General features: G+C 47.2%; 1 protein-coding gene across 1 annotated transcript; it reads left to right on the plus strand.

Annotated features, from left to right (window-relative positions):
- The first annotated feature begins 15,354 nt into the window (after positions 1–15,354).
- On the plus strand, positions 15,355–20,669 carry LOC127027733 (phospholipase A2 inhibitor gamma subunit B-like). The gene is made up of 5 exons (XM_050913565.1): positions 15,355–15,403; positions 16,612–16,728; positions 17,923–18,072; positions 18,214–18,354; positions 20,320–20,669. Exons 1-5 carry the CDS (start codon positions 15,355–15,357, stop codon positions 20,541–20,543), a joined length of 681 nt encoding a protein of 226 aa, XP_050769522.1. The 3' UTR covers positions 20,544–20,669.
- Positions 20,670–21,884: the final 1,215 nt, after the last annotated feature.

Consider the following 21,884-nt stretch of genomic DNA (forward strand, 5'->3'; position numbering starts at 1 on the left):
TAGGAGGCAGTCTTTTCCCTGTGAAATTACTTATGCTGAATTGTTATCATATGGTGAGGCAGGATACATGTTCTCCTACATGTACTCACACATGTGGCTCATTACAAGCTCTGGATTGAGACTGACAAGCAGTAAATTGAGGATGATTTGGCTGAGGGAGGCTGATCCCTAACCTAGATTTTGAGGGCTGCAGTCCTTCATTCATATTCTACATGGACATGAGACTACTTCAGTTAGGAAGCTACCAAGCTGTGTTAGTCCCAAAATATAAACTTCTCTGAGACAGATGTTATCTTAGATTACCAGTGGTCCCGTATACATTTTGTTGGTAGCGGTGGCAACTTGGAGACCGTCTGCCACAGACCACTCATCTCTGTTCCCAGACTGGCATAGGAAGTCTTAGAATGGATCTGCCTGAAACAAATCATCATTTTCTGGCTTATTTTTCAACTAAAGCAGTTCACTGACCCCCTCTGTGGCTACACTGATAGCTGGCAAAGCTGATGGGAGGACTGTACCACAGGAGCTTTGGTCCGAAGAGATCTCCGGAGATCTGCCCTCCAACCTCCTGCTCTGACTAGCTGGGCTATCCCCAACACTGGATCAGGCTGGTCGTGGCTTTGTTTACCTGTGTCTTGAGAAGCTCCAAGGATGGAGATAACTCTGGTGACCAGACCCAGGGCTCCTCCTCCCTCCCAGCTAAAAAGTTTTTCCTCATGTCCACCCTGAACCTCCCAAACTCCAGTTTGTTGCCCCTTGTTATATCACCTGCCCCTGCTGAGAAGAGCTGGGCTGCACCGTCACTGTAGTTACCCTTCAACTAGTTGTTGGCTGCTATTAGATCTCCCCTTCAGCCTCCTCCTCCTCAGACTAAACAATCCCAGCTCCCTCAGTCTCTGCTTCTGGGACATGTGCTCTATCTCCTGATCAAGGTAGTCTTCCTCTGCTCCTTCTCCAGTTTCTTCATACCCGCGTTGAACTGGGGCCCCAACAGTGGAGACAGTAACTCCCTTGGTCTGCTTGTCACAACTGTCCTAATGTAGCCCAGTATGTGCTTTGCCCAATTTGCAATGAAAGCACATCTTTGGCTCATAGTCAGTCTGGCATTAACAATATGGTAAGGTGTCATAGTCCAGTCAGGGTAGGGTGGCAATATCCTTCACCAGTACCCGCACTGATGGTGGACACTACCCCACAGACTCAGCCGTGTGGGAACGTAGGTGCTCAGTTTGCACACTAAACATGGCTTATGCCAGAGGACTGTTTTTCAGCCACCTGTGAATGAAAAGCCATAGCAGCAGAGCTGCACTCAAAGAGATCTCAAAGAAAATCCCAATTGCTTTGTGAAGAGGGGTGTGATTTAACTCTTGCCTCTGACTTACTCTGCAGCGCAGTGTCCCAAAAGCATATTAAGGAGCAGTGTGGGAAGAGCCATCATTTTAAATGACGCCTGTGTTGCTTGTGGTCTGTAAAGATCTCATCAGATATTGCTGAGGATGTTAGCTCCGATATACCCTGGGAAAGTTCCAGCACAGATAATTGCCTCCTGCCTAATTCAATTCACATTTAATAGAGTGGCAACACTCAAGTGAATGCCCCCAGGGTAGATGAGCGGTGGGAATCAAGAGTGCACAGAAAGAAGATTAAGAAGCAGAGATGGAAATCCATTGAGAATCTGTGTTTGGGGAAAAGCTCTCCTCCCCTGCCCCAGGAAGTCCTGAGCCAATTTCCCCCTTCGAGCTGTGCCAGCCTGAATGTATGGAAAGAAACCTTGGATTGTGCTTCTTCTAGAAGGGTGATGTCATGAAGGATTAAATAGTGGATGGTGCCATGAGGGATGCCACAATTCTTTCTGCAAAACTCTTCACAAACCTTCTGAAGGAGACCCCTGTGTTCTCTCCAGACCTTGTTGGTAGGTGTTATATGGACCATGGACTTCTGCTTCCATGTACTTGCTGTCCCTCCTAGAGAAAAAGGAAGATATTCTACTTGCCACCGCTAGTGAGAGGGCAGCAATAATGTGAGCATACAACACTTTTGTAATGTGGCTATTGGTGCAGACATTCTGCATTACAGAGCTGACACCATTTACATCCTCTGTCCATCTTAAAGTATTCAAACATATTATCTGCAGAGGAAAAACAGAAATATGGCTAGGACAGCTGGAGATACGCATGTCAGAGGGACAAGAAGATCTGTCCTGTCTTAGACAGAGCTAAGCAGACGCTTGCTTTGGTATTGCATATTCCTGTACAGTCCTTCATCCCCACACTTTGGGCAAACTGAAATGGGTTGGTTTTACTGAAGATCTTCCTTGAAGTGCAGAAGGAAAGGTCCCTGCCCTGGCATAGGCTTGCTGTCTCTGCTCTGCATTCTTTGAGATTATATCTACTATGTCTATTATTTTTCATAATAGATTGGCAGCCTTACTGGGCTCTAGGTTCCTCTATGCCAGGTGCTGCACGTATAAATAGTGAAAAATTTTTCAGAGATCCTACAGCCCCAGATAGGTCAAGGCAGGACAAGAGGACAGTGACAGCCGCTCCATACCGGGTTCCCATCTTCGCTTATAGCTACTCTGGGTGCTGCATGGAGGCACAAAGGGATGCAGCTTACCTTCCCTCATCTTTGGTGTGAAGAATTGTATCACTACAATTCCCCTCCTGAATAAAAAGTTGGAGATCTCCTTAACTGTCTTGTAGTGCTGACATCCTCCTGTTTTGTCCCCTGGGAGGCACCTGGCTCTCTGTTGGCCTACCCTTTCCGCAGTTGACAGGAACCCCGTCTTCTTTCCAAAAATCATGTCTAAGCTGTGCCCTGGGGCTATTCCCAACCTTAGGGCTTACAGTCAAGTCCTGAAAGTCTGAGCATCCTCCCACTGCAAAACAGCCCTTCAGATAAGCCCCGAAGCAGAAGAACTACCTCCTTTCCACCCGTGCAGCCCTGGGGTTCCCTCTCCCAGCTCTCTGTTAGCAATAAGAGAATAGCTGCTTGTGAATCACAGGTGGTGACCCTGAGCCAGCCAACCTCTGCAGGAAAGTTAGCCCAGAGCCTTCAACTCATCTCTGAGCCCCGAGAACAGATCTGCTGCAGTCTATGCAAGTACAGGAGGAGAAAACCAAGAGTAGGACCTGACTAGATTTTCCCATTTCAATCCAAATTGAATCAATTACTCATCCAACCGTGCATTCCTTGTTATGCACTTAAGGGATATTCTCACTTAAGCGATTTCTGAGCCAGAGTCTTATTTGGTGGGTGTGTTATAATTCAGCTAGCAAGCTGGAGCAGCTCTCCCTGGCAAGCTGGAAGTACTGAAAGGATCTTGGCTTCAATAGATGAAGATAATTGGGGAGATTGGATGAAGGAGAAAGAAGAGAGGAGAGAGCGCTGGTTTCATCCAGTTATGCACACAGAATGTTAAGTAATCACATAACTTGGTAGTAATGATTCATCTTGGTGATGCCTTGTTAAAGTTCTGGGCTAGTTGAGTCTTGTACCCATGCTCTAGGCTGAAATGGGGACAAAAGCTTCTCTGGCTTTGAAGGCTTGTTAAATATTGCGTAAGGGACTCAGCTCCCTCTTCTAGTGGAAGCAGAGGCTAACTCTGGAGGGGTTAGTGTCTCTGGGCAGGGGCTCTCGAAACAGCAGGCACAGCCCGCTGGTGGTGGAAGGTATCTCTGAAATGAGGAAAGACATGTGCTTCTAGGCTGTGGAAAACATAGGGCTTTGCCAGCAGGCTGCTCTTGGCAAAATGTGCTCTTGCCAGCTGTAACCTTGGCAGAGAGCACATATGAGCCATGCACATGCCTTCCTTCTAGTGACATTAATTAGACAGCCATTTCCTTTGCAGCCAAAGGCGTTTTGGATCAGTAGGCACTGGTCTGTTGTCCAGGATTACTGTGTTTTAATCCTGGCTTTGGTTTTATGCAGATTTTCTTCATCCTCCCTCATGGTAATTAGTTCCTCTGTCTGCAGTCTGTAAAAGGAAGGAGCAGTTTTCTTTGGCTGTGACACTATGGTTCCATGGTGAGGAGCAAAAGGAGAAGGAAGAGCCTTTTTCCTCTTGGTGTGAATGTCAGCCCAGCCAGCCCAGCAGAGGAGGGGATCCCCTGTTATACGCACATCGTATTATTGGTGACAAGCTTAAGTATCATGTTCTTAGCTTTGAATGTATAGAAAGCCAAACCCTGTACAGCCTGGGGCATAGGAAGTTCTAGGAAATCAGAATCACCAGTTCTTTCCTAGAATGGGGATGTCGGAAGAGTCCTATGACATATTTGAGTTTCCAGGTATTGAGTGACCTCAGTTCAGCCCCATGTGATAAGGAATTAATTTCTCAGCTTCCCTTGCAGGAGGGCCACTGAGTTGTTCTGTCCATGATGGAGATGTGGCCACATCCCAAACGATGAACCTGGGACCCTGCAAGAGGTCCCAGAAAAAAAGCCAGGGACTGCATGAGTGATGGAGATGGGGGTCATGCTTCCATAACCCTCAGTACCAGGTCTGTGTGATGCTGGGTCATGTCACAACACGGATTTGAACCAAAACAGCTTTGAGTCCTGAATAAATTTAAATTCAATTAGCCAGGATGCATAATACAGGCTTTAGGCAGTAGGTATATTTTCGTACATACCTGACCCAGGACATGCACTCTATCAAAGATAGAGTTAGTATGCGGTTCCCTGCCAACGTCAGCCAAGCCAAACGTGGGCTGCTGCCACCTTGTCCTCTCTGTTCCTCCCAGCTTGGCCACATGGCCTGACCTCTTCATTGCTGGGTGAGTGTTAGATGGATCCAGTCCCTGAACTGCCTTGCCAGGGGAGCACAAGACCAGTGGCAGTGGCGCAAGGGAGATGAAGGAGGAGAAAGGAGAAGGAGAAAGAGGAGGACACAGAGCAGACAATATGGGAGAAGGAAGTGGTGATCCTGGCTTAACTGCCATGGTGTGATACTATATGGGCTTAGTGCAGTCAGGTGACATCTGATTTGAGCTAGAGATAGGGTAGTGCAGATCGTGCTGGGTCTGATCCAGAACAAAGCCCGTCAGGTCAGAGGTAATTCTTGGAATACATTTCTGCCAGGAATGTCAACTTCTGCTTCACCAGAGCTTTGTTTCATGTGGCTACAGATGCTTTTTCTGGTACTAGGAGCCCTCTTGAACCCTTGATGCATATGGAGAGGGCACTGGCTTTCTGCTTACCCAGCTCCATCCTCAAGAACAACTCAGCCCTGATAGGCCAGTATGGCAGGAAATATCTATTCCTTGGCACAGACAAAAGGCAGGTCAAGACCTGTATTCCCACAGCTATTTTCCACCTGGTTCATAAACTGCAGGTCTTGATGGGTGCAAACCCGTGTGAAACACAAAAGCTATTCCCTTAGCAACAGGTGGTATAGCAAGAGATGTGTTTAGATTGGAGTAGCTGGAGCAACCTTAGTGTGATGCTGTGTGTCTTGGCTCACCTGTGCATTGCTTTCAGAGCAGGAGAGAATTCTTACTGCCTCTAACCCTGCCACATGGGGTTGTCACTGCAATGGGATTGTCATGGGGACTAAGTGATGTAAGTACAGGCAGCAGGTCCTTTGCAGGATTGCTTTTGGCAGGTCACTTATGCTGTCTGTGAGACCATGAGCAAGTCACTTAGCTCTCTGTGTTCAGGTCTCTTCACTAAAGCATTCAGGACCTGGTGTTGCCTCTTTCTATGCATGCATACAGTGCTGGCATAACTGGATCTTGTTGCAGTTACATTTCCCTAGGGATTGTATAAGGTAAAGCACTATCAGAGTGTCTGGTGAATCCATGGGTTTAATAACTTTGGATCACCTGATATGGGCAACATTGTAGGGCCTCCAGGGATAATACAATGCACAGGCTCCCCAGGAGGGATTCAGCTTGCAGATTAAGACTCACGCATTTGGGTGCCATTTGAAATGCCCTACAGTATCTGAAAAATCCTCATCTTGCTGTCAGACCTGACACAGGAACTACAGCAAACCCGTAACAGCAGCTTAGCATAGCATCTCGAAGGGAGCATGGAGCAGATTTGAGCCCTATCTCAACAATTCTGTTCAGGTTCCCATACGATCTCTGTCACTGTGCTGCCCCAAACCTGAGCACCTCTCTTGACCTTCAGCCACAAAACTGACAGGGAAGTCCAGATCCCATTGCTGGGGTGTGCAGAGCCTATGCTTCATCTATTTCTCCATTCAGTCTTGGGATGTCTGATAGGAAGAGTGTGTAAGTCTTTCTCAAAGCCCCAGCTTCATCTTTGCTTTCATCTTTATTTGCATCCTCTTGCCTCTGCACATGGAGCTGCATGTCTGAATTTTTCACCACTGATGTCACGCTCTTTTCTAAGGATGCAACTGTATTCAGACTACTCCTTCAAAGTGCAGATGCATCCGTAACTAACAGATCACAAAGCGGTGGTGTTTCATGCCAGCATTTTGCCCACTTGTATTAAACTGAACTCCCGTGTCTGAATCAGGCAGGCAAGTGGGAATGAGAGAAGCAGCATTTCTCAATGTTCAGTCTGATCAGAGACAATTCCTCAGAAATTGCTCCCTGGCCTGATGACCTGAGCTGTGCTCCGCAACACAAGCTCAGCTACTGGACTACTGGATCTGCAGTGCTGGGCCACTGCAGTGAACGTTTTCTTTTGCAAGAGAAAAGGGATAATACACCCATCTCCTTTGCCGAGCACATGTAATTACTTTCTGGTAATTGTCTGCATCCCCAGGCTGGAGACAGAAGCTGAGTCCCCTTCATTATGTTTTTCCTCGTTTGCCTTTACTCTACACACTTTTAGGATTTGGTTACATGTCACTAGGAGACAGACCTGGATGGGCTCTGCCTTTCCACTGAGGGGCCCGGAGGGCTTCTCCAGGAGCTATAGAAATCCCGATATATTAAAAGACTTCTTTGAAGCGAAACTGAATCTCCCTCTAGGTCCAAAAGACATTGCTTCCTATTTTCATCAGTTTGGTTAATGAAGTGAAAGAATAGAAAGAGCAGCCTTTCCACTAGTTGCATTATTGGCTTGCTTTCATCCAGGCACAGCCCAAGAGACATTGGATATCTGCACATTGTCAGCAGGTCTTCCTTGGGATCGTGACTTTGAGAAGGTCCTGTCATGGAGCAGAGAATATCGCTCCCGTGGTCTCACCAAGGTCCTTCCTGGCAATATGTCCCCTCTTGTAGCCCCCAAATCTGCCCTAGGGCGTTTCCCAGAAGGCAGCACCAGCGTGCCACAGTTTTTGTTTTGCATCGCCCTCCCACTAAGGTTTTCCATGTAACCAGTGAATGTAATTTTGGCTTTCCTCAAACTGAGATATAGATATTTTAAAGACCTCATTAAGACAATGTAGAGGTCTAGATCCCAGTTGTATTCCTCAAACTTTCACTCTATGTTCATGCAAAAGTTCAAATATAAAGATGACAAAAACTTTCTTGAAAAAAGTTATGTTAGAGAGGACTTTTTGCTCTAATATGGAACTGCCTTACTCTTTTAATAATCTTATAATCCCTGTTTTACTTATCTGCCTTTCTTCTTTCACTTTTGTTTTTATTTTCATTCTGTATCCACCTAATTATAATTTCCATACATTTCATATCACTAGCACTGGAATTTCCCATGTCTTATCTGTATAGCATTATTTTTTATTTACTCGTTATACTGCATGATTAAGTTGTTAAGTAAAATTCTTTTAATCTGTTTCCATAAAACCTAATGTCTCTGGGGCAGGCTCATTAAAATCTTGTGGTTTCCCAGATGATTCCTTGAGGCCTAAAAGACACAGAAACCCCTTCCATTTATCAGTACATGACCCCTATCAGGTATATTTATACTATCCCAGGTTTGAAGATGTGGGGCAGACCGGTTAAAGACCATGTTTGGGAGGATTTTGTTTGTGTCTGTGTCACTGATATGTTAAAAAACTTTTTATTGGGACATATTCTTGTTGTAAAACTTTGATTTCATATAAACAAACAGTTTGCAGAGGACCCCAAAATGTCTGTAGCCTAGTCTCCTGACCTGCTGAAACCAGTCACTTTTTGGTTGGTGCAGTAGAGTGAGGGCCTATGTGTGAAAATGTATTTATTATCATACATTGCCCTGGAGAGAGCTCCTTGCCAGAAGGGTTTTTATTCCCACAACCAGGGTGTTTGTTAGGGAGTGAGAAACCCTGGTTCATGTCCTTTTGGGCTTAGTAGGTAGGAGCATGGCATACATGGAACAGTTTTATTGTCCCTTGCAAGGTCGCTCATCTTTTTCTGCTCATCACTTCTGCCTGGTTCTTTCCAATCTGCCCAGCTGAGGACAAGCAATGTCAAAGTCATTTGTCCTGCTGCAGGCACAGGTCTGGACATTGGCCACCAGCAGCTGCCACTGGTTTCTGACACCCCAATCACTGGTGTAACCAGATGGGAGGCTGCTGTGTGAGCACCTCCATGCCACACAGGGCAGCACCCTTTGCTCTGGATCCTGGAGGTCAGCACAGCACCCCAACACTCAGCCTGCTTGCAGGACCTGAGCTGATGTCTCCACACCGTGCTGTGCCATGAGCTGTACCAGCTCGTGCTGAGCTACCACAGGTGTCTCCACGCTGAGTGCTGTGGAGGCTTGCTTGGATCTCTCCCCCTGCCATTCATTGTTTGCTGTTTCTGGATATTTATCTGATGTTTGCTGTAATATTTGAACATCCCACGGTATTACAACTTGTCAAACAGTTGTTTTGCCTGGGGGCTCACCCTACCTTGGGCAATGGGTGCATTTCCGCGTGAATACGTAAGAAAATGCAAGAACAAAGAACATGTTTTCTTCAACTCTTAAAAACAACCAGGCAAACACAACAGCTTTTGCTTTCTGAAAGTGACTGTTGACTAGAAAATCTGCCCAAACCAATGCAGGCTTTGAGCAAACGTGCTCTTCTTAGTGCTGTGTGACACACTCGTCTGGGAATACCTTTATTTTATGATGCTTATCACACAATGAATAATGTTGGATTGGAAAGTGATGGGAAAGATGAGCATCATTTGGAAAGCTGGGAGCATGTCTCCTGGTGCTGCAGGGCATGGCTTTCCAGGCTCTTCCTTATGCAATGTGTCATACTTCACAATAAGGGACTGGAAGAGGAGGCAGAAGCTGGCACTGATAAGCGCACAACACCTGAGCTCATTAGAAATGACGTGTGCTTTACACACACAGGAAAAATCCTGCAACAGAAAAGAATGGCATTGATGGAGTGAGGTCACACGTCTCAGAGATGGGATGCCAAAAATTGTAATGAGGGTTCAGTCAGTTCCAGGTCACTTCAATTTAAGACAAGGTGGTAAATGAGGTTGTCTGGATCCTCAGGCTTCAAAGACCTCTGGTATAAACAGAGCCGCTGCATCTGTGTGATGGTACAAAGAAATACCTGCATGCAAATACTTCCCACAGTGGGGAGAGTTTGTAGCCACAGCCTAGCCTTCTGTCTTGAGCCTATTGGTAACACATTTATTCTTCATTTTTCTGATGTGGCTGCATCTGCCCTTTTCCAAGGCAGGTCTTACTCAGCCATGACTACTACTTTTCATGATAAGATCTTGTTTCCTGCTGGTGGGACTTGGTTAGTAATTGACTGAATGGGAATAGAGGGTGGGAAAATGATCAAGTCATATTTTTAAGAATAAATGCAATCAAGGGCAAAAATGAATCCGTTTACCCATTACACATCTCCTGTTTCCAAGTATCTGGTAGTCTGTTTTAAGGAGGCTTCCTGTGCCAGAGGTGCCCAGATGGGAGCAGTGGATAGCCAGAGGGAAGGAGTGGGTGAATAAAGGACTGAATGAATCTTTGTCCTCCAAAACCCCCCAGATCATGGCGGGGATGCACCTGCAGTCCGTAGAGGCCTCATCTCCAGGTTGGCTTTGGCTGGCTCCTTTTTTTGCCCACAAAATTAGACTTTTAAAGGAAGTTTATAAATTCCCGTTCTCTTTATTGCTTCATTCACGAATTCCAGCGTGATGCAAAAGGCAGCCACTTGTGCTTCCCAGGACTTGGGACCTTCATCACCAACTCCAAGCTTTAGCTGTATGGAAAGGGGGACTTTTTTTACAGAAATCAGCAAGAAAGCCATTTAGAAGAGACAGAGACTTTCATGCATGTTAAGTCAAGTGGTGGTGAAGCACTGGGGGAACACAGCTGAGGGGGTGCCTTGTGGGCTGTTGGGAAGATCCTAATCAGGAGTGGCAATTCCATTTATACTGACCTCCCACCACCTGGCTGGTTTATTAATTTGTGCAACCACAGCTGAAACAAATGACCATCAGAAGCTTCTTCAGCCTGTAGCCAGCAAGCAAACAGTGAGACTTGTCCTGCTCTCACCCTTTGGGACAGGTGTACTAATCCCTGCATGGTGTGGTTAGGGTTGCTGTCTTATGTTTCCTTGCCTGGTTAACCAGATTGGCAGGTTTTGCCGTCTCTGTTCTGGAGAACAAGGAATCACCTCAGAAAATGGGTGGGTTTGATTCTTCTTCTACCGTTTTTTTATGGGCTGTGCATGACTTCACTGTTGAAATGTCCTGACACATTGTGGCTCTGTCCCCTTGCCCTATGGGTAAAGGGAGGTAAGGGAGGTCAGGTTTGCTCTATTGCTCCCACAGAAGCTGTGCCCGGGCTTTTGGGACACTCTTAGACTTGTTCTCTCTTACTGGTGGTGTTAGAGCTGTTGGGGTTGTACAGGGTCCTGCAGCCACAGGCAGCCCCATGTTAGCATAGCCCAAATGTTAGCCTAGTGAGGCTTAAGGGTCAGGGCTGTTCTCTAACAGAAGAAGAAAAAGAGGCACCTTGTGGTTAAAAATGGCTATTATGGGTGTGATGGCCCCTCCAGCCTGGTTCTGGAGCTGTGTCCTGATAATGTGGGGATGGTGGGGGATACTACTGCTGTGGCTGCCACCAGCCTGGGTGACCCTCTGGACCCAGCTGAGCACCCAGGCCATGCAAGGACCCTGTGTACAGGGGCTTCAACCTGACACAGTGACATGCATCTGACTGTATCATCCAGTACCTGGAACATGCACGTGACCATATTCTTCCTCAGGTCTCTGCTTTGATTTGAGCCTCACCTGCTCTCCCTCTCTGCTCAGCTACAAGCGGTGGCAGCAGGCACAATGGGGGCTGCTCTGCTCCTCTCCAGCCACCCCAAACCCATTGAGCTGCTGCTGCAGCTGGTGGGTGGCTGACCCTTACCCAAGAGATGCTCCTCCCTAGAGCTGGCTGCAGGATGCAGTACCCATGCTCTGCTGGGGGTAGGAGCCTAGAAAAAAACCCAAACAAAAAACCAAACAGTGGATGTAAGCAGAGCTCTGAGAAAGAGGAAGAACAGAGCAAACACGTATGAAACTCCTGTCTCCGTACTACTCTGCCAGCCTCAGCTACTTCTGTGTTGGGTCTTCCTGAGTCAAATGTGGTTTCATGGAGTTAGTAAGCCCCAGTGAATCTCAAATAAATACGGCCAGTTCCTCAAAGGGTGTCTGCAGACCAGGATATCTGCAAATGAGGCATTTAGTGAGGCACATCAGTTGGATTTAGATTGCCAATGTGAGCTGTGCCTCCAAGCTGAGCAGTTGCATCACAAAGGCCTCTGCCTGGGTTCTTGTTTTTGTCTGCCATTGCAGAAAGTGCTTTGCTAGCTTTCCAGCTGCTGGGAGGGGAGCCTTCATCACGGTGCTGCCATCCCTCGGAGCCACGGTAACTGCGAGGGATGAGGGCTGGCAGCTACAGTGCGATTGCCCAGTCCCAGGGCTGTGTTGGCTTCGCCCTCAACCTGGGGATACCCTGTCCTTCTGGCTCATTCTCAAGTGTTTCATACCAGGAACAGGGCTCATCCTGGCCCCAGCTGATCTCACCATCAGAGAGTTTATCCTTAGCTCCGATCTCACTTCTTTCTTAAAGCCATCATTGTCATTCTCCCTTGAGCATCGCCTTCCATTTGAACCCCAGTTAGGTCTGTATAAGGCTTTTCCCCAGCGTCTCCTACAAAAGCTGTGCACCCCCAGCCCTTTCTATATTTTCCTTTCTTTGTCATACCTTTGCCACTTTTCTTTTACTTTTTCCAGAGCTTTCTGACCTGGGTTCTTCAGCTGTGATGTAAACCTCATTCATTAGCTTCATGCTTTGATGACATCTCTTTATGTTTGGGCTCTTAGGATGAGAGAAAACAGCCTCAAATTGCACCAGGGGAGGTTTAGATTGGATATTAGGAAAAATTTCTTCACTGAAAGGGTTGTCAAGCATTGGAACAGGCTGCCCAGGGAAGTGACTGAGTCACCATCCCTGGAGGTATTTAAAAGTCATGTAGAAGTGGCACTTAGGGACATGGTTTAGTGGTGGACTTGGTAGTGTTAGGTTAACGGTTGGACTTGAAGATCTTGAGGGTCTTTTCCAACTTAAATGATTTTATGATTCTATGAAACCCACTGCCATTTTCTGCCACAAACCTGCACGACAAATTTGCATATGATTTTTTTCCATGCTGTAGCCTAGACCAGCATCCTTCTTCTGCTGAACATCTTTCTTTTGAACATATCCCCTTCTTACCTTCCTGCCAATGCTATTTTCAGGTTTGGATTTCTAACTTTTCTCACCTCACAAATTTCTCTGACCTCCCCAGCATCTGCCTCACCTCCCCGCAGAGTGTGACTATTGTATTATCACCCTCCTCTGCTTCTGGAAACATGGACATGCTGCAGAAGACAGGCTCTTCATGCACACCATGAAATTAAAGTATAGGAACTAATTTAGAAAGGATCTTGAGAGAAAGCATCTAATCCATCTCTCAGCCCTGGAGCAGGATCCTCCAACTTAAATAATTCCCCAATAAGTATTTGTCTAGCTTGTTTTTCCAAGCCACCCAGGATGGAGGATTCACACCTTCCTAGGCAATCAGCTTCACTATTTTCACTGTCAGAAAATTCCCCCAATGCCTAATGTAAGCCTCCTGTGATAGTTTTTCCTATCCAGCTCTTGTTTTTGCAGATATATGTGATATGACTGGGTGTCTCCCGAGCACCTTCATTGTTTCCACCTTCTCTCTTAAGTCTTATTTTCCAGGTCTCTTATTGCTGCAGATTGTGGCTCCTCCTTGCTATGCTTGGTTTCATCTCTAAAAATGCACATGAAAAGGCTGCAGCTTCACACCCTCCCTCCACAAGAGGTGGGAAACAGGTGAGTTCAGTATAATTCAGTGGGGCTAGTGCAGTCATGTCATTGAGGGAAAATCCCCCCGGCACTTCAGTAATCCTCTTAAATGAAAGGGCATGAAATTAAAATCACCAGAGATAGCTGAATCCACCCATCTCCTTACATGTATCTGCAGACCCACATGTAGTTAAATGGCAGGATCACCCTGATCTGAGTACCCCAGCCTGCCTGGGTACAGATTTTTATTTAGTCTGAGGTTTAAGACCAACAAGGAATGAATTTTAATCCTGGACTGGCTGCAGTCAGAAGTTTGACTTCATTATAACGTATCTACTGTGGCATGAGACCATTTCTGAGCTGAAAAAGAAATTCCAGGTGATGATATCATTCTCCCTTGTCTTCTTGTGATACCAGCTTTATGGACATTGGGGGACCTAGGCTTTTATCCAGTGTGATTGCACTAATTTCCATTCTCATAGTGCTGTTGGCTTAGCTAAGAAGAGATTCCACTGAACTACTCAATATGTTTGGAAATGTGACAAGACCACTTTTCCTCTGAAGAGGTTAGTTCCAAATGGGAAAAGCAGATAGTAAGGTGGGAGAGAGAAACAGAAAATCAAAGCAAAAGAGTGAGTGGAAACACCAGCGAGATCTGTGATTTTTCTCTATAGATTTGCGGGAAGTCTTCGGTAGAGCTAGGAACAGCACTTAGCTCATTCGTGCATCAGTAGGAAACCTCAGCAGTGAAACCATCTCTGTTCTTCACCAAACACCTAGCCCTGCCAGGTTCAAGGTGACAGTCCCTCCCTAGCAGACCCGATTTGCCTGCTACATGATACATTCCCACAGGCAGCCCTTGTCCTGGGCTAGAGCTGTCCTGGGCAGTGGGATGGACTGGGTGAGCCTCTGAAGGTCCTTGCACCTTTTATTTGTGATTTATTACCCCTCTGTATTTGTGGTCTACATGACCCTGCTGTGGAGGACTTGTTGTTTGGGTTGCCTTTGCATCTGGAGGCCAGATGAATGCAGCAGCCCTGCTGTGCTACACAGCAAAAAGTCTACCTGGAGCAATATCTTGCCCAAGGAGCTGACACTGCAGTTGACAGGGGGCACAAGGGCATTTCAGTTCTTCCTTGCTGTCAATGTAAAAAGTCCCGGAGGACCACAAACTAACTGGCTGTGTCTGATCTGGTGCAGGACAGCAGTATATAGGACATCTTCAGGGTAGGGAATGGTTTCAGTGAAGCAGCATATCCTGATAAAACCTGCACAAGGGGCAGGGAACCTTTGGGCCGATGGTGAGTCGGTAACTGCTGCTTGGCTTTAGCTCATCATGAGATCTCAGGGCACAGAAAACCCGATATAACATTATCTAAACTGTGACCAGGCTGTATCATAGCCACATCAATGCTTTCTCCCTGCCAGCTGGTTTGATTTAAAGCCCAGAGGTACAATAGAAGACTTTCTTATCAACTTTCCAAGTGTTTTATATCAAAACCCGCACCCTGGAGGACCTGCTTTGAAGCTCTGACATATTCAACCTCAGGAGCCCTTGACTGAACCTGCTCCAAGGTGTGCATTGGCAGCCATATTGCAAACAGAAGCTGCACGCCAGCTTGGAGAGGAAGCTCACTGCTTTGCCACTGTCTGCTTTGCCGCTGTACTCGGGGCATGAGAGCTCCTGACTGTCTGATGGGAAGGGAGATGGGAAACCAGCCAGCAAAAACTCAGCCACGAGGAAAATTCCCAGCTGGCCCTTGCTACACTTTGCTTCTTTGGGCCTAACGGTGAGAGCACAACAGGGCTGTTCAAATGGTTTCTTCTCCGTCATTCATATGTATGGCAGAGGCTGAATGTTCAAACAAAGTCTCCACCGGAGACATACCTGATAGACCCCAGGCAAGCCAGTCTTTCCCCACAGGCTGCATACTCTAGACTGGGAAAGACAAACAGCATTACTCATGTGGAGCAAAAGGCAGAACTTGTGCTTTAAATGAAAAAATAAACACTGGTGCTAGTGCTCTGCAGTATCTATATTCTTCAGAGCACTTCCCCAACTGCCACTTCCCCCAAACACCCTGTTTCCCTCCAGTTTATAAAGCCCTTGTGGCACACAGTGCTGTGTTCAGCAAGACTTGGCAGCTCACTGTGCTTACATCCCATCAGCATGAAAGTGTCCCTTGGCCTCAGCTTCTTCCTGGCTTTCCTGGACCCAGGTGAGTTTTCCGCTGGGACCTGCGGGGCTGCGAGACATGGAAGTGGTCTGGGAATGGGTGCTCCGTGCGTGGGGCCATTCCTGCCATCTAAGCCATAGGAATCCCTCATCCAGGGGGATATGCACTGCAGAGGGGTGACTGGTCTCAGGGGATCTTTGGTGCTATGAGCCAACGTGCAGATGAAGGTGTAGGTATTTACAATGTGAACTGGCTGTCTAAGCTCCCATGGTGGTCACTGGTGATTGAGCTGGGACAGTCACGGGAGTGATTCAGGTTACTCTGAGGCAGACAGACCTTTAGTCGGCTGAATCAATGTCCAGCCACATTTACCACAAACATAGGGGCTCATTTATTTTGCTCATGCCTAGGGTCGTGTGACATTTTAGACATTATATGTCATCTCAGCTGTCCTTCAGCTCTGCCTCAGAAGAGCACTGGTGTCCTGGAGATCTTGTGTCATACCTGCCACCCCATGTAGATGTCACAGCCACTGCAAGGTGCCTTAGATGGCACCTGGGTTTAGGGAAGTGACACATGCCCTGGACCTCTTAATCTACATGCTGGACCCTTGGGTCCCGATGAGCGTGCATCAGGGAAGACATGCTCTTTGTCCTCTGTTGATAAACACTTTATTCCTTTCTAAGTGTTTCCTGCTGACTGCCTGGTATTCTGATCTGCTTACGATGTACCAGCGGGTAAAGTGGTTTCCCCTAATGCCTACAAAGAGATATGCCATTCCTCAGTTTGTACGTAGCACAGTCAATACCCACTGGCAGCCTCTTGATCCCCAGACTTTTGGGTGCCCCTGCTCACTGCAAAGAGAGGATTTGGGGCCTGGGAATCCAGGGACACCTTAATGCCTGCCAGGATGGAGGGGTTTGTGGGGATGCTTTCCTTAGCAACCCCAGAAAAACCAAGCAAACATCATTGTATAGGAGACAAGGGAAGCCGGCTGGGTATTGGTGGTTGAGATGTAAAATTCTGTCCCAAAATGGCTTCCCCTCGCTTGCCCAAATTCAAGTTCATACTAGAATAAATAATAATAGAAATAATAAAAAAGAACCCACAAATTGAGCAATTACACAGGGAAAATAAGGGAAGAAGAATGTGAAAAGTGCTGATCAAATGCTGAAGCAAAACATACAAGAAAGGGGAAGTGAGATCCCTCATGACTGCTAGCCAGGAATGTGTCCTCCTTCTTTCCCCAGGGACCTCCCTTCAGTGTGAGGTTTGTCACAGCATTGGAAAAAGCTGCTCTGGCCCTATGAAAACCTGTAGTGGTGGAGAAGATACTTGTGGCATCATTCTGCACGAGGTGATGATAGGTAGGTGAGACATCCACTATGGCTGTGTGCCAGCGAGGCTTTCGGAGCGGGGCTGCAGGATAGGTTTCTCTCCCCACCTCTGTCACTGGCTTTATGGGGAGTCCTTGGATAAGCTGTTCATTTTCCTTTTCACTGATGGAGGACCCAGAGATCAGGATGGTCTGGGATGGAAAAAGCTCTCTATTCCTCTATCTCGAGCAGCAGTTTCCTACTGGGAGGACTTGGTTCTTAGTTGTGGAGGGGAGGACCTAGGCAGCATACTGGGAGAAGACATTGGCTTTTACTTCTGGGTAAGGTGAGTAGTTGGGTCGAGAGGCTGGACCGTGAGGGACACAAGGCTGCTGCCATCTAGCACTGAGGGTACACTGGCCATGGGTGGAGAGAGAAACTGGCCTGCATCTGACTCCCTTCCTCGAGCAGGGAAGGGGACACCAGGCAGCCTGGTGGCACCACCAGGGCTGAGCTATCACCATGTCCCCATGGCTCATAAGCCAGAGCTGGGTGCTGAGCCCTGACACAACTGCACACTTGGTTGTGTTAGTGGCATGGCCTCGGTCATCACCCAGCTTCAGTGATGTAACCATTGGCTTTTAGACTGGAGGTTGGCTCATATCCTACCAGCTTTGGTGCTGGCAGCTCCAGTGCATATCTTCCTTCTGCTCGTGCAAAACCACCCTTCGTCCTTCAAGCGCTGGAGGGGCCTCAGTAGACTCAATGCAACTGCGAGGCTCCCCATTACACCTTTTGGGTTTGGCTGATGGGGAAGACTAGACTTGCCTGTGTCAGGATGCTTGTGGCTGCGATGGACCGTGTGCTCTGCGAATTGTGCATGAAGAAATGTGGCCTATGGGTCAGAGGCATGTGGGTCACCCCATAAGCTCTGCGGATGGGGCATTCTGGTGAAGGTGAACATCTGCAACAAGGCCAGCTGGCTGTGAGGAGTTGTGCTCTCCTCCTACCTTTAAGCACAATGTGGAGAAGGAGAAATTCCTCACTAGTGTCTCAGATGTGATGGCACCCTCGTTCCTGTGAGGGTATCACCAGGATCACCGATGTTGCTTTTGTGGGGGTTCTGCTGTCTCCAGACCCCTCTCAGGCCCCAGGACGGCTGCTTAGTAGTTGCTGCTGTAGGAACTAATGGGAGGAGCAGGGAATTACCTTGTGGTTAATGACTTGGCACTGTCTTCGTTACAGGGGGGATGGTAATCCCTTCATCCATCAAGTCCTGCCTGTCGTCCAGCATTTGCCAGCTTGGCCCTATCACCATGAACTATGGGAAGGTAAAAGCAAGGAGCCACTTGGCTTGCTGCACGGGCGATGACTGTCGAACAATCTCTGTCTCACGTAAGCTCTCTTTTTCCTTATACCCCATCCCCTCTCTGTCTGCCCCGTCCCGAGATGAGGCCTTCCAGGCTAAGTCATCACCTGGCTTGTTCCTCTCGTTCCCTCATTACAACCAATTACAGCCCATCTCATTCCTTCCAGTGCCACCAGAGGACGATGTGCCCAATGGATACCAGTGTCCCGCCTGCTACAGCGTGGACTCTTTCCAGTGCGGTAACGAAATTGTAAACTGCACTGGATCCGAAACCCAGTGTGTTGACCTTGCTGGGTTAATGAATTCTGGTAACTGCCTTTTATTTGGGGCTGTCTTTCATCTTTTTGGTTAAATGGGTGAAACCAGTCTAAGATGAAGCATCACAGAGAAATAAAAACGGGCAAAAAATGTGAAGGAAAAAAAGAGGAAGAGACACGGAACTGAAAATGAACATGCTTAAAGCTCATAAAAGGGCAGGGGTGGTTTTTTCTTCCTCCTTCCCCATCATACACGGATAACTGTTGGGATTCCTCATAGCATGGCATAACTGAGGTCAAGAGCAGAACTGGACTCCTGAAACAATCTAATATATGGGCACGTAATAAATCTGACCAAGACCTTGAACCTGCTGGCCCTAGCTAGGATGCATGAGGATGAATCTGGATCTAAGCCAGTTGCCTACTTAGTGGAGGTTCAGGTGAAACTAGTATAGAGCCACTGTGTTTCTCATGAGGTGACGCTCGCCACTGGGGACAAGACACTGTTGTAGTGGTGCCTCCGCTCCTAGAGAGCCAGGAGCAGGTTCCTCTACAAGAACGCTGCAGCTGAGCCTTTGGGGTACCCAAAGATCTTCCCTGTGAGGGAACTCCAGCCTTTGAATGGCTGAGGTCACCAGCAGCACATAACGCTCTCCTTCAGAAATCTTTTTCCCACCTCAGGAGCTGTAATTAGAGAGAGGAAAGTAGACAGCAAGCTCCCGGGTCACTGCCCTTTCCTCCCCTACCACAGGCAAAAGACTTCCACATTTCATGGCAGTCCCACCTGTGCTCCGGCAGGCAGGAAAAATAGCATAGAAATTAAGGGCAGTGGCATCTGCTCTAGAAGCAGACTGGAAAAAAATTATCATCTTGTGTATGGTTATGGGTGAAGTTTCTCTGAGTTGATAATATTGCTAGGTGACGATATGATGCCTGAAGGTCTTTGCTATACACTTTATAGATGCGTTGTCCAAACCTTGAATTAGAAGGTGTTTCACAGAGACATGGAGGAAAACAATCATTTTCTTAGTCACAGCAATGGAAATAGAGTGGTGCAATTAATTCAGTGTACCACTGAAATAAAAAAATGCTCCTAACTTGTCTTGACTTGATTGATTGCCCACTGTAAATAGAGGAGACCTGTGCGGTGTGATTAGCTGTGCAGAGGAAGCAGTGGTGTAGGGGAGCAAAGGAAGGTGAGGAACTAATGAAGCACCCTTACGCGTTATTTGTATTTGAGATAAAACCATCCAGCAGAATATTCCAGACCTCCATAGCCTGTGCAGCAGAGAAACATGAACAATGTGAGCAAAAGCAAGAACGGGAGCAAGAATACCTGAATGGAGAGTTAGGCACCCAGGTCTCCTTCTCAGGTAGATGCTCCAGCGCTGGTAAAGGACAAGGTCAGGTTTCAGGCTCTCCCTCAGTGGGCATGTGAGTGGGGTTTCTCTGTTGGTTTGGCTAAATCCTCTAAGGCCTTAGAGAATGGACTTATCCGAATGAATGGCTCAGCCTATAATGCCTTTGAGACTTCTCACCCCCATGTCAAATTTGGCTGAGAGATAGTCATCCAGTTCAAATGTCATGAGAGGGTCAGAGAGAGAAGGAAACAATGAATACCTGGAGTACTGTCACACAGCCCTGGTTTCTTTAGGAAGCTAGGCAAGGTTTGAACAGAAGAATCTTTAAATGAGAGAAAGAAAACTATTTAAAAGCTTTTTAATTTTTAAATTTAAAATGTTTAGATTTAAAAAAAAAAATCTTCATTCAGCAGAAAGAAAGAAAAGACAAACCCTAAACCCTTTGTATTTCAAGTCAACCAAGGTGACCTTGCTGCTTCTTCAAATTCATTCAGGAGATGGGTACAGACAGGAACAAGTTGGTGGGTTTGGAGCCAACTGGACATAAGGAATGGGCAGTTCTCAGGGTGCAAATGGGGACCTCATTGGCCGGGGAAGGAATAGCTATGGAGACTGGGTCCCCTGATGCATGACATGTACTTCTTCTCCTGTGTAGGTGGACTGTCTCTAAAAGCCGCCATGAAGGGTTGCACCACCATTTCTGAATGCAGTATTGTAGGAGATGGAAAAAACAATCTGGGGATGATGGACATAAAGTTAAGGCGGTTCCAATGCAAACCAGCTTCTGCTTTGGCCAGAGTGAGTTCTGGGTTTGCCCCTTCAGACACTCTCTTCCTCCCCATCCTCTCAGGATTCATCTTGGAGAAGGCACTTTTCTGACTCTCACCAGTACTGGGTTAAGCAAAGCGCATGACAAACTCCAGCAGTGGTTTGCAGTGAGTCCTGTTTGCTGTGGCTTCTCCTGTGTGTAGGGAGTTTGTGTTCAGATTAGCTCTTCTTCTTTTATAATTTCACAGAATAAAGAAAGTACTTACACTTCTTTTGTTTCCTCATTGATTTAATCTGATTTAAAGCTTCATAGGTTCAATTGTGGTTGGTTTCATGTTACATTCTCTGAGTGCTTTGTCCACACTGGGACCAGGGGAGCCTGCACAAGGTGCCCATACACTACACAGGCAACAGGAGCTCTCAAGACAGGCTTAGAGTCTACATCCACCGTCTCAGGATAAGTGATAAGTTTCAAAGCCACTTTTCCAGGCTCTGGAAAGGACTGGAGGTGAGTTCCTGAGATGTTCACTCTGATTAGAGAGGTAGCTTGCCCCTTTTTCCCTCTCTTGTATCCTATTTGTCCATGGTAGGAGGAGTACCTCAGCTCAGAGGGCTGCTTGTGGCCTCTGGGCAGCCCTGAAGTAGTCTCTATTTCGGAGAAGAGTCAGCGACACATTGCTACAAGCAAACTGCTCCTGGCAAGAACCTTTCTCCTCGTGGCGGTTCTTCTTGCCTTATCAGACACTCTCCCATTCTATCTTAGGTTTCATGAGTATCTGGAATAAATTCTTACCTTAGGAAGGTTCAATTTCATAACATAGGCAGTTTTCTATGGTGACAGACTGCCGGGAGTCCAAGTAATGGGAAGCTTTAGCCCTATGCTTATTTCCCTTCTGTTGGCCAAACTACACCGATAGCTGGCGTAGTCTCCCCTCTTCTACATTCACCACCACCTGGCTGTTCTCCTCCAGCAACAGCCTGCCCTAAGGGGTCTCCTCAGGTTGGTCCCACCCAAAGGCACCGAAGAAGAACAGCACATCAGGCAGCATCGCCATACCTGGGAGGTAGTATGGGCTGTGGGCAAAAGGATAAAGCAGTGGGAGCTCTCAGAGATGCTGGGGTATAGAGTGTAGGAGGGGTGTGGGAGGAGTGACCCATTTTTGGAGCAGACTACAGGATTATTAAGCAAAGCGCATGATTGTGTCTATCGTTAATAGCCCTGGCTCACAGTGGAAGTGTGCTGTGTTTTGGACATGGAGTTACAGTCATCAAGCAATGCAATTTTATCTCCTAGTTCAATGCTGTGGCAGAAGGCACTATGGAAAGCCTTGGCTGCTGAAACCAGACCATAATGTGTGGCAGTAGTGAGATGACTACGCCTACATATGTACACATGAATATATATGTGATCAGCTTTTAACTCGCAGCATGGGGACTGAATGTTCTTGTAAT

Source organism: Gymnogyps californianus, chromosome Z (genome assembly GCF_018139145.2).
Source record: "Gymnogyps californianus isolate 813 chromosome Z, ASM1813914v2, whole genome shotgun sequence".
NCBI lineage: Eukaryota > Metazoa > Chordata > Aves > Accipitriformes > Cathartidae > Gymnogyps > Gymnogyps californianus.

Excerpts from the sequence above, each read along its gene's own strand:
- LOC127027733 (XM_050913565.1), top strand. The coding sequence starts at position 15,355 with ATGAAAGTGTCCCTTGGCCTCAGCTTCTTCCTGGCTTTCCTGGACCCA. Across the intron at positions 15,404-16,611 it reads CCTGGCTTTCCTGGACCCAG|GGACCTCCCTTCAGTGTGAG; the intron begins GTGAGTTTTCCG and ends TTCTTTCCCCAG. Across the intron at positions 18,073-18,213 it reads TCGAACAATCTCTGTCTCAC|TGCCACCAGAGGACGATGTG; the intron begins GTAAGCTCTCTT and ends CATTCCTTCCAG.